Genomic DNA, 13,551 nt, shown 5'->3' with positions numbered 1-13,551 from the left:
GGCGTTCTGATCGCGATAGGTATGCCAGGAGTTTACCTTTCCTATCCCCAAATTCAAATATAGACGCCTCAGTAGCTAACACCCGCTTCTTAGTCTGAACCTCTCCTTGACCCCTAGTGTCTTCCTATATTTTTCCACTCCAGCTACAAACGCTCCTCTCACCGTAGCTTTGTATGCATCCCACATAACTAGCGGGTCTGGGTGGGAAGAATTGTTTTCCCAATACACCACATGAGAGGCCGAAACCTCCACCACTACCTCTTTATTATACAGCCACGCTGGGTGTAGCCTCCAGACCCTAGAGGCGATGGGAGGACCCGCTGAAAATGTTAATAGGAGAGCCGAGTGATCAGATATACCCGTAGGAGTAATAGTAATGGAATTTATTGCAGGTAAAAAAATTCTCTCGCCCATTGCAAGGTCAATCCTAGAGAAAGATTTATGAGTGGATGAATAATACGTATAGCTCTATCAGACAAACTTCCAACGCCACTGTTCTCCTTTACTTTTAAAGGGATTTTCCCATAATTAATATTTATCACCTATCCACAGGATAGGTCGGACCCCCACCGATCAGATATTTATCACCTATCCTGTGGATAGTTGATAAAGGGGTTTTCCCATAATCATTATTTAAGTACTGCACTGACCCTTCTTCTTCTTTTTTTTTTTTTATAAATTTATTTTTATTTTTCAATATCACGCAAAAGATAATAAAGTGCATACATGAGGAAGCACACACATCGGCACGCAGGCCAACAAAGCATCAACCGCAGAAGCGAAAAACCAGCGTTGAGCAACTGAGAAAAGCACTAGAAACATAGCCCTGTGCACACTGATACCAGTAGACCTTTACAGGAACCTGTAAGAAAAACAGGGCAAAAAGAGGGTAGAGAGAGGCAGAAAGATGATGGGAGGGTGAGGGAAAGGAGGAGAGGATAGGAAACTATCATAGAGAACAAGACCAGAGGAATTGAAGTCCAGAAGCAACAATGGTCCTAAATTCCGAAGAAGATTGAAATCGAATCCAATGATACCAGGTTTTGAGGAATTTAGCATGGGTCCCTCTCATAGATGCAGTGAGATCCTCCATTCTCATGATCTCCTGAATTTTGCTTAACCACATAGCAATCGACGGAGGGCGAGATTGTCTCCACAGCGCAGGAACGCATGCTCTAGCTGCATTCACCAGATGGCGAACCACCGAACGCCTGTACGTAGTTAATGGGATATCACACAGCTGGAGCAGGAAGAAGGCTGGGGAACATGCAAGGGGGAAGTCAGTACATTTTGAGAAGATGCGCCACACTTCCGACCAAAGTCAGTCAACTTCGGGCATTCCCAAAAGGTGTGTAAAATCGTGCCCACATGCTCTCCACATCTCCTGCACTTGCCCTTCTTGGCATGAAGTGTACACATCTTTTCAACTTCTTCTTGATACTTGATGGGAAGTGCTGCTGAACATGTATCTTCAGAATTCCCCACATGTACTCCGTAGAGTTCAGGTCATACTTGGCCCTTTTCACCTTATTCTTCCTTTTAAAATGCATCCGTGGCCTTAAAATAATGTTTGGGGTCATTGTCATGATGAAAAAGTGTCCGACGAGGCAGGGTGTGCAGAGAGGGTAGCATCTTCTCTTTCAAGATTTTGCAGTACATCTAGAAATTCTTGATGCCATAGATGAAGTACAACTTCTTCTCCACACTCTTGGCACTCATACACCCCCATATAAGAACTTAAAGGGAATGTGTTGCCAGCAAAACATGTATTTTTTTTTTTAGTTAAACATTTAGTGTGTAGGTGATTAAACATTGTTCAAATTTTTTTTCTTTTTTTTCACGAGTCAGGAAATATTATAAATTAGATTCTAATTTATAATATTTCCCAGTGCTGGTCACTAGATGGAGCTATTCCCAAAATTGCAGCATTGCATGTGGTAAAGCAACCACATTGCTTTTTGCTGCAAAATTGGGAAAAAAGCACTCGCTCTAGTGAGCTCTGAGAATCCCCCCCTCCTTTATCCTGGCTAGTGCCGGGATAAACGAGGGGATTGAACGGTCTAACTTCCTACACTGTGTGTCGCCATTTTTTGAGCTAACACACAGTGTAGTAGGTTTACATACAGTAGTAAACACACACAAACACGAACATACATAGAAATCTCTTACCTGCTCCTGCCGCCGCGGCTCCCTCCGGCCCGTCCGCTCGGTCTGCTGCCGCTGGTCCAAGTGCACAAGTCCGGAAGCCGCGACCGGAAGTAGTAATCTTACTGTCCGGCCGCGACTTCCGGTCCACAGGAAAATGGCGCCGGACGGCGCGCATTTCAAATTGGACTGTGTGGGAGCGGCGCATGCGCCGTTCCCACACAGACGGCGTACACAGAAGTGGATGGGACGGGCCCCGTTCGCAGTCCCTATGGGACTGTGGCTGCCGTATTCCATGTCTGTATGTGTCGTTAATCGACACATACAGAAATGGGAAAAAAAATGGCAGCCCCCATAGGGAAGAAAAAGTGATAAAATAGAAAAAAGTAACACACAAATAAATAAAAACGTTTTTAATAAAACACTAACATAAAACTGACATGAAAAAAAAATTTTTGGTGACACTGTTCCTTTAAGAGACCACCGTACATCACTGTGGGGCTGTGCACTCCTCACCGTATTCCTCCCCTTGCAAATCCATACATTTTGGATGCCATCTGTTTCGAAAAGAGCAGCATGGATTGCCAAAAGTCTTGACATTTAATGATATGAGACTTGGGAAAAGCTAAACTGGCTTTCTTGTGCTTTGGCTTTAGAAGTGGTTTCCGGTGTGGACAATAACTACGCATTTCACTTCTATGCAGGGTGCGTCTTATTGTGTGAGATGAAACGGTCATTCCAGTTTGGCTTGCCACAGTTTTTGCCAGCTACGGTTTTCCTGATTCAGAAAATTAAACTTCTACAATTTTCCAATCTGCTTTCTGTATTTAATTCCTCAGGGTTTTCAAAATCTCTGCTTGTTGTTCAGTAGGAACATTCATGGTTTACTGCTAGTGGATAAAATTCTGTCCATGGTCATGTGATGGACACACAGGTGCTGGGATCGTTAGACACAGCTCTGATACACATACTGTAACCGTAACGAGCCGTGCACCTGTGTCCATCACATGACCATGGACAGAATTTTATCCACTGAAAGTAAACTATGAATGTGCCTACTAAATTAACAAAAAGCAGAGATCTTGAAAACCGTGAGGAATTAATACAGAAAGTATATTGGAAAATTGTCTAACTTTTTATTAACTAAAAATTCACATTTAATTTACAGAAACTGGACAACCCCTTTAACAAGCACCAGAAAACATTTTACTAAAGGCCCTGTAAAAAATTGGCCAATTATCGGGCAAACGCTCGTCCCCGATAATTGCCCCGTGTAAACAGGGCCACGAACAGCAAACGCTCGTTTATCGGCTGATTGTATAGTTTTAAATACTGAAACAATTATTGTTATCGGCAGCACATCTCTGTGCTGCCGACATGATCATAATGTATGGGGACGAGGGATCGGAGAAACGACCACTCGTCCCCATACATAACTCCTTGTGAAAGGAGCAAACGAGCGCCGATCAACTAGCTGTCTCGTTGATCGGCGCTTGTTTACATGGCCCACGTTGGGCCGTGTAATACTACCTTAAGGCCCCATGCACGTGTTTTTGCGGTCCCATTAATTTCTATGGGCCCATGCACACGACCGTGGTTTCCAGGACCGCAAAAAGATAGGACAAGTCTTATTACGGCCGTGTTTTGCAGTCCAGGCTCATAGAAATGAATGCACGTGGCCATGTGCACGGCCCGCGATTTGCGGGCGGCCAGCGGGTGACACTCCGCGGCCATCTGAGCCGAAAATCATGGTCGTGCACACCACTACGGACTAATTTGTATTTTGTACTTTCAGGAAGGTGTGTTCCTTTCTGCAAAATGGCCTTTAATCATTTTGATAAGAAAATCCAAAATTCTTGTTTACTACTCGTTTCATTGGTAACTGATAAACCAGAGTTGCTGCTTCTTATATTACATCAAATAGGAACCCCAAGTATGTCTTATTTGTACAGGTTTTAGAGGGGTGTACTCATTTATGATGTGTCCTGTATCTGTGGCACATCCAAATCTTAGGAGCCCGTAGGTACAAAATGCTCTCTATTAAGGGGAATGGGTCGCTAGAATTATTATTATTTTTTTGATTACACATTGTTCTAATTTTTTTAATTAGTCAGGAAATATTATAAATTTAGATTCTAATTTATAACATTTCCATATGCTGGTCACTAGAGGGAGCAATTCCCAAAATTGCAGCATTGGCATGTGGTAAAGCAACTTCATTGCTTTATGCTGCAAAATTGGAGAAGACACACTCGCTCTAGTGTGCTCACAGAATCCCCTCTCCCTTATCCTGGCTAGTGCCAGGAGAAAGGAGGGGGTTGAATGTAGTAGGCTTACATGCAGTGGTAATCACACAGTAAAACACGAACATAACTTACCTGCTCCTGCCGCCGCCGTTGTTGCTCCCTCTGCTCCGTCCGCTCCTGGTCCTTCTGAACATATGTCCGGAAGCCACGACCGGAAGTAGTCATCTTACTGTCCGGCCGCGGCTTCCGGTCCACATGAAAATGGCGCCGGATGTCGCTCGGCCGAAGACCTTCCTTTTGGACTAAGTGGGAGCGGCGCATGCGCCGTTCCCACACAGACGGCGTACGCTATAGTGAATGGAACAGCTCCCGTTCGCATTCTCTATGGGGATGTATGTGCCGTATTCTATCTCTGTATGTGTTGTTAATCGACACATACGGAGATGAAAAAAAAAATGGCAGCCCCCATAGTGAAGTAAAAGAAAGAAGTAAAACACAAATAAATAAAATGTATTTTAATAACACACTAAAAGCAAATTGATATAAAAAAAAAATATTTTCGCGACACCTGTCCTTTAAGATGTAAGACAGGTGCTGGTTAGAGCTGCAAAAGGAGGAAAAGAGGGGAAAAAAAACTATCTTACATTTAATATGAGCTATGCAAAAAAAATTCTTATAAGCGTGGTAATAAACTGTAGCCGTAAAGTGGAACTTATCTAGCCGACAATGGCAGTCATTGAGACATCGGGCTGTGCTTAGACTGATATGCCCCTCTAGCGTCATCTCGTCGATCTCTCGTATATCATACCATCCTCCTCACTCCTGTAAGAAAAGGGAAGGTCTTATTGATCACGGGGAGCATCTTCCTGCAGGGCTTTATCTTCCCCCAGCTGTTGAGTCCGGACTACGTGTTCATTGTCAATGTGAAATAGCAGAGAACAATGTGACAGAGTACAGGCTGTACATTGGTGACACATTCCTGTCATTCCTTTCCTCTTTGTCTGTAATTTCACACCTTAATGATATCTAAAATAAATTTTTACTTTTTATTGTATATTCTGTACAATGGAAATAAGTATGCTACTTATCTTACCCAAACAACCGTTGACGTTGGGTTTTTTTTAACGATGCTCAGTGTTTTGGTTTGTATTAATACAATGTAACAAATGGGATTATGTCTGCTGAAGTGTCAATTGTTATTTTCTAGCAGCTAAGGTTCTGTTCACATTGTATGAAGGACCCCATTGACTTATAATGGGCTTAATGGGGGTTCATCGTGGTTTCTGTTGGTTTGGCGGCAAGAATAGCACTACATGCTGTGCTATTCTTGCCGTCAAATCTGACGGAACTGCCGACGAAGGCTCCAACAGCAGTGTGAACAGTATATTAGCACATATGAGAAAATAAAGGGAGAGGATATGAAACTGCGGCGCTCCTCCAAGATTTTTGTGGTATAATTAATGTCTTTGCCGGCTGCCACCCACTGCGGTCCCTCGGTGGATGAATCCTCCTGGCAGGAAACAAATATATAGTGAAGAGATGGGTAAAAATGCAGACTATTGTGCGGTATCAGCGCCAGGCCTGAAGGAAAGAATGGTTCTTTACGGTATTTTTCTTGCAAAGGTACTCTCTTCTTTGCAAGAAAAATACCGTAAAGAACCATTCTTTCCTTCAAGCCTGGCGCCGATACCGCACAATAGTCTGCATTTTTACCCATCTCCTCACTATTTAACTGTATATTACACACTGCAGCTGCTGAAGAGGGAGCACTCTAAATGTCAATCAATTATTGGTTGGCACAGGAAAAGAAACTTGGTGAACTGCCACATACTGCTTCTGCAGGAAGGGATAAGCAGCGCCTATTTATCGCCATTCACCTCTGTACGATCGTCCGGTTCTGATTATACAAATATTTACAGACCATGACTTGCATAGAAGAGCAAAATTAAATTCAAAATAGGCCCCTCCACTGCTAACCATGCAGTTCTTCTTGAAGGAGAGTTCGGCAAGTAACAAAGGCGATGGGGCTGAACCCCCCTCCCCCACACACACACTTAAAGGGCCTTGTAGCAGCTGCATTGTCTCCCTCTATGATATCTCTACACCCTTGTTTACAAACCTCAACGGAAAATTGCTATCGACTTGTATATGATGTATAATTGGAGTAAAGCTGTTACATTATTTGCAGGATCGCAGCCATGAACCTCCAGCACCACCAGTAGACTAGCACTTCCGGGGATTTCCATAAAAGATTTGCACGACCAAATAAATCCAGAATGGCCAGACTACTCTGAAGCGGATGATTATTCTTTCTTTTTTTTTTCTTCTAATGCTGACAACCTTATCGGTATTGGGCCTTCCATATCCTGAGATACATGGCTGATCTACGATGTTTGGAGCATGTTGCCTTGTTCCAGATCTCCTTGCAGTAAAATAATATTATTTTTTTTTGTAAATGTAGGCCGAATACAACGCTGTAAATTTCCTAATACTTTTATGTGGACTTTACAGCCTTAATTTAACTCTTTATATGCATTACAGTGAGTTTTGTCATACTACGTTTTATATATGTCAATGTTTACTATGATGTGAATGCATCTCCTTTTTATGAAGGAATTCCCATATAATAGGAGGTTACACAATTCCTAAATGACCACAACATTTGATTGTCATATTGGCTGTTTACAGTATTTGCCCCTCACATGATTTCTTCTATTTTTGCTAATTTGTCACATTAAAATGTTTCAGATCATCCAACTGATTTTAATATAAGAAAGTCATCAGTAAACACTAAATTCAGCTTTTAAGTGATCATTCCATTTATTGAGGATAAAAATGTATTTAAAATCTCCATTACCCATGTGAAAAATTGCCCCCTAAACCTAATAACTGGTTGTGCCACCCCTGGGCCTAACATCTCCATTTCAACGTTTGAGTCTTTTACATCAGTGTGGAGGAATTTTGCCGCACTCTTTGCAGAATTATTTTGGAGGGCTTTTGAGAATGAACTGCCCGTTTTAAGGTCTTGCCACAACATCTCAGTGGGATTCAGGTCAGGTCTTTGACTTGGCCACTCGAACCCTAATTTTATTTCTTTTGAGCCATTAGTAGTGGACTTTTGTGCTTCGGATCCTTGTCCTGCTGCATAGCCTAACTGCGCTTGACCTTTAGGCTACGATCTGATGGGTGGACATTATCCTTTCAGGATTTTCTGATAGAGAACAGAATTCATGATTCCATCACAGGTCGTCCAGGTCCTGCAGAAACAAAGCAGCCCCAGACCATCACACTACAACCACCACCATGTTTGACTGTTGGTATGATGTTCTTATGGTGGAATGTAGTGTACGCCCAGGTAAACCCAGATGCAACGAGACCTTTTTGGTCAGCCGTGCTCTGCACCTTATCAACTCTTCCATGAATGTAATTTTTTTCCCCAGTGTCTCTTATTATGTACGTTGACCTTAATTGACGTGAGGCCTGCAGTTATTTTAGATGTTAATCTGGGTTCTTTTGTGACATCCTGGATAAGTCGCCTATGTGCTCTTGGTGAAATGTTGGTAGGCTGGTCGCTCCTGGGAAGGCTCACCACTATTCCCTTTTTATTTTCTATTTGTGGCTCTCACTGTGGTTTGCTGCAGCCCCATAGCCTAAGCAACGACTTTGTAACCCTTTCGAGACTGGTAGATTTCAATGACTTTGTTTCTCATCTGTATTTGAATCTCTTTAGAACGTGGCATCATGTGCTGCTTTTTCTAGCTACTTCACATATCCAAACAGGTTCAATATAAGTGATGTTTAGTTTCAACAGGTCGGCAGTAATCTTTGTCAATTGAATTTGGTTACCCGGTTGAATTTGGTTCCCTTTTTAGTAGCTAAGGGGGGGATTACTTTTCACGTAGGGCTGAACAGCATTTTTCATTCAATAAATGAAATCATCATTTAAAGAGGATCTGTCACTAGTTTATTATTTCCCTAACTAATCTAATAGGCGCGATGATGCTGATAACTACAGCGTGATTTTAGACATGCAGTTAATAACCACCTGAAAGATTTTAACCAAGCTATTTCTTCCGCTCATTCTGCGGTGGATGCGTGCGTTGGCCAGTGGCTGCAGTGTTACCGCCAAAATCACGAGGTCATTGGCCACCGCATGTGGGTGTGTTTTCGTGTGTAACACATGCAGATTGTGCTGCAGATTCGCGCTGGAAAAATCTGCCACGTGTAAATTCACCCTTAGGGTCAATGCACACGATGTGTCTTACGTGCGGTTTTGCTGCACGTATTTGCGTAATACATTACCGGCATAGACCATGAGATTCCAGGTAATCGCATGTCCACGCTGCAATATTTTTCTGGATGTAAATTGACCCGTGGTGCGTATTTTCGAAACCGAGGCATGTCAATTTATCCCGCTTGCGAATTCTATCCCTGTAGCTCTACAGAAATATGCAGCAAAACCCACAGCATGAAAACACCTAAATTTACGCAGCAAAACTTCAAAAACGCATCAAAGTACACTTTTTTTTTCTCCCTCTGAATTTCTTGCGGTTTTGCTGCGTATTTTCCGCAGCAACATATGGCAACGTGTGCATGTAGACTTAGAGTGCAGTCACATGAAGCAGATTTTGTTGCAGAAATTTCTGCAAGTTCCATTCAGATGAATAGAACAGATTTTCAATGTGCTTACTGCAGAAACCACCTCATTCAGATGAATGGAACTGATTTTCAGTCACAGAAATTTCTGCAAAACATCTGCCGCGTGTGAATATATCCTTATAGTTTTCAGAGGAGAAACGTACAAGCCTGAATGAGGAGGTTATAAATGCGAGATTAATAGAACCGAGTGATACAGACAATGGCAGTGACCCAAAAGGGCATCCAGCACCCCTCACATGTCCTCTAAATGTACAAATACATTACCCGCAAATGCACCTTGTGGACTCATCTGCTGGTTATGTTTTTGATGTGTTTAAACATCCGATGACATGTTGGGTGTGCTGGATATATGCAATTTTGGGTCACGACCATTGTCTGGTTACTATTAGGTTAACTAAATATTACACGCTAAGGCTTCGTTCACATCTGGCCAGGGCTCAATTCCAACTTTCCATCTGAGCTTTCCGTCGGAACGGAGCCCTGACACACAAACGAAAACCATAGGTTTCCGTTTTCATCACCATTGATTTCAATCATGACGGATCTGGTGCCAATGGTTTCCGTTTGTCTGTTGTGCAAGGGTTACGTCATTTTGACCGAATCAATCAGTCACGTCAGTTTGTGTCAGTCAGGCCTCCGTTCCGACGGAAAGCTCAGACGGAACGGAGCACTGGCGCAGAGGTGAACATATCCTAACAAAGAGAACCCCAAAAACAATTACTACTTTTGGAATACTGAAGGCTGAATCTTCGTTGTAAAAGTGGCAATCCCAATAGATTATTAGAGGGGAGACGATTGAATAGTAGACACTCTGGTGCCACTTCGCTTCAGGGAAGACAATAGTATTGGGAATAATACAATGACTGGTTAGCCGACAACTCTCGTGTATGATTAGCTTAACTGTGGGAGTCAAAGTGCGTTATCAAACTTAGACCATTTGCCATTGGACCATTAGCAGTAACTTCAATTAACTAGGTAACAATCCCTTTTAACACATCAAGGGATAACAGCAAATAAGCATGTGATAGCATTCACTGTTGTGGTTTTTTCTCCTGTGTATAGCAAACTCTTAACCAACAAAACAATAGAAAGACTAGAATTTGCATAAATATATTGTTTGGGGATCTGACAGACCCTCCCTTTTGAATGGCCGTCTGGGACTACATGTTGACATAAATTGGATCCTGCGGTTCCCCTGTGAGATAAAAAGTGGCAAAGTCGTCTCACAGCCACTAAACTTGCATGCTCCATTAAAATAATATGTGATTTATTACGGCTTTCAACTATTTAATCTACATTGAGAGGTATACTGACAAGACATTTATCACATTTCCATAGGATGCCACCTCTGGAACCACCACCTTCCGTGAAAGTTGTGGTCCTGTTACACCCACTAAGCAGTCAAAGCCAAAGTATGTCTAACACAAAGTGGGTGAGAAGCCAGGGAGAGATAGTCACCCAATGGGCATAGATCTCTGATAGACGCAAACATATTTTAGCATCCGTATCCTAGCCGCAAGACCCAGAATTTCCGCGCTTCAAGTGAACTTCGCTTACCATAGGGTGCTGGAGGGATCTAACTTCAGTTCACTTGAACTGCGGGGAGTCTAGGTTTTCAGGCCTATAATTATGTCCAACCTACATTTCAGCAGATATCTGTCATGTGTTGGAATATTTCCACATGGCCTCTCAATATATAACCGGTCGATGTTGGCCATTTTGAATTGTTTCTATTTACTGTATATGAGCATCGTAAGGGTGGGGTGTTTTGGTAAATGCAGTAAACTTTAGTTTCAGCCAAAGTTTCTTAACTTGACATAAGTACAGGCCGGAAGGCATTAATATTATACTGTATCTACAGCAGTGGTCACCAATCGGTGGCTCACCAGCTGTTGTGAATCTACAACTCACGTGCAGCAGCTTGAGGGTCACAGGTTTGGAACCACTGCTCTGGAGTGACTTAATGACTACCACATAACTGTTCGCATAGATTAAAAGTCTAAGCCAAACCAACTGAAGAATGAGGACAGTTTGGCTGTAGACTTGAAATAATCTGTATGGTCAAATTGGGGAGTTTCCTTAGTTTGTGGCCATTAGAATCCAAGTTTATCATGGTTTAACAGAACATGGTTATGACCGAATTTATTCCTAATTTTTGCCTACAAAATGTGTCTAAAACTGTCGCAGTGACTCTGTTCTGTAGAATCATCACAATTTGGTTGCTGGTTATGGAAACTTGCAATGATTTGCTCTCATGGTCTACATCCTGCCATGTCTGTTCATCTTATGTGTAGCAACTGCACCGCTGTGTTAAAAAATAACTATCATTGTTACGTATCTGATTCCATGTGCTTACAGTAATTATGCCAAACAAAACCTGCTGATTGTGCCATGTAGACTACAAATAATTCAGAGTAAAGGGCTTGTACTATGCACTTTTTATTGACTTAATAAACAATGATTACACTTTGGTCCTGTGTCTCTATTTTTTTATTTTTTTTGCGCTTAAAGAATAACTATGCTTATATTAACTTTTGATAGATCATGCAGATATAAGACGTTTGGATCAGTGGGGGTCCGGGTGCTGTGACTCCCACCGGTGCTCAGCTGACCGTCCTGCACCTTCGTCTGTAATAAGCGCTCCCTGTCAAGCTGAAGATTGTTTCCATAGACGTTCTATGGAAGCCGTCTTCAGCCTGACGATGATCACAGACGAAGGTGCAGGACGGTCAGCTGAGCACTCTGCACTTTCCGTTCAGCAACGGTGGGAGTCTCTGCACCCGGACCCCCACTGATCCAAACTTCTTATATCTGTATGATCTATCAAAAGTTAAACGTTTAAAATATAAACTTTGCTGAGTTCAGGATGATGTCTGTTTAAAAAAAACAACAAAGAATAATAGAACGGGCTGTTCTTTTGCCTGTTTTCACGTATTTATTAAAGGCTCCATTTAGAGCTGCTGTAGCCAATACTTTTGGATTTCACTGCAAGAATAGCGCAGCATGCAGCGCTATTCTTGCCACCAAAATGCCGGAAACCACAACAGAACTCAGACTCAATTATAAGTCAATGGCACCACTGGGATCCATCGTATGTCGGATCCAGCACAATGTTGTGGCTTCTATGAATGGAAATCACAGATGTGAACATTGCCTGCTATATATATTTCGCTCTCGTGAAGTGAACAACAATGATTATTTTGTTACAATGGCACCTATCTGGGTAAGATATATATTAGGCATCAAGTGATCACTCAGTTCTTGAAGTTGATATGTTAGGGTTTATTCAGACGAACGTAAATATCGTATTATGGCAGTGTTTTTTTTTTTAGGGTTTTTTTTAACGGCCGTCACACGGCTGCGTGTATTTCTATGGGCTGTTCACACGGCTGTTGTTTTAAAGGACCGCGTGATTGGCCCGTAAAAAAAATAATCCTATTTTTATCTATTTTTACGGTTCCCTCAAACTCAATTTTATGAGGGATCTGTGAAAACGGGTCCCGCGCAAGTGCGACTCTAATGTGAAAAACAGCCGTTTTCATGTCTGATTTTTACACTCGTTCGTCTGAATAAGCTCTTAGAAGCAGGAAAAATGGGCAAGTGTAAGGATCTGAGCAACTCCCGACGGGCCAACTTATGATGGCTAGACATGTGGGTCAGAGCATTACTAAAATGACAGGTCTTGTGGGTTGTTCCCTGTACACAACAATGAATTTTTGTATTTTTTCTTTGTATGCAAAATATTTCAAAACACAGACTGTAATTGTATCAAACAGTGTATGGTCATAGTGGCTTTCATTATTCATCTCATAAGTTCTTAGTCCATAAGGCTGTGTTCACATCACCGCCGCATTCCGCTGAGGAGTTCCGTCGGGTTAACCCCCTCAGCGGAAAGGCAAACGGAAACTTCCGGTTCCCTCACCAGTGATCTCAATGGTGACGGAAACCTAGCTAAGGCCTTGTTCACACAGTTTTTTGCAGGAGGAAAACTTGTTTAGGATTTTGAGACAGATTTTGTCCTTCCTGCATGTCGTTTGCCGCGTTTTTCGCTCGCGCCCCTTGAGTGCTACAGGCAAAAAACTCAGCGAAATACCCTTTCTATGCCTTCCGTTGATGTCAGAGGCGTAAACGCGTGAAGATAGGGTATGTCCCTTCTTTCTCCCGCGAGGCATTTTCGGCCGTTTTTTGACAACTTTTGCAGAGCGGTTTCCGCTCCAAAAAGCTCGTCAAAATACTCTGTGTGAACAGGACCTAATAGTTTCCGTCAGTCACTGTTGTGACAGGGTCCTGTCGTTTTGACGGAAGGGCAACGGTGATGTGAACAGGCCCTAACAGTGGCATTATATTCCCTGGCCAAATAAGGGTGGATTCACACGAACGTGTATTGGGTCCGTGCGGTTTTCACGCGCCACGCACAGACCAATACAAGTCTATGGGGCAGTACAGACAGTCCGTGCTTTTTGCGCAGCGTTTGTCCGCTGCGCAAAAAACGCGACATGGT

The 13,551-nt window shown here is 42.6% G+C and overlaps 1 protein-coding gene across 4 annotated transcripts in view; it reads left to right on the top strand.

Moving 5' to 3' along the window:
• Positions 1-11,521, top strand: part of SMIM14 (small integral membrane protein 14) — a 70,064-nt gene extending 58,543 nt beyond the window's left edge. For all 4 annotated transcript variants that reach the window (XM_075859293.1, XM_075859285.1, XM_075859302.1 and 1 more), the window contains exon 5: positions 6,580-11,521. In XM_075859293.1, the coding sequence (XP_075715408.1) occupies positions 6,580-6,618 (39 nt within the window). In that variant the 3' untranslated portion in view covers positions 6,619-11,521. The remainder of the gene's footprint in view (positions 1-6,579) is intronic.
• The last annotated feature ends 2,030 nt before the right edge of the window (positions 11,522-13,551 follow it).

This window comes from Rhinoderma darwinii, chromosome 1, assembly GCF_050947455.1.
Source record: "Rhinoderma darwinii isolate aRhiDar2 chromosome 1, aRhiDar2.hap1, whole genome shotgun sequence".
Classification (NCBI taxonomy): Eukaryota; Metazoa; Chordata; class Amphibia; order Anura; family Rhinodermatidae; genus Rhinoderma; species Rhinoderma darwinii.
Note: the sequence above shows the minus strand (reverse complement) of the source record. Positions and strands in the feature narration are given on the sequence as shown.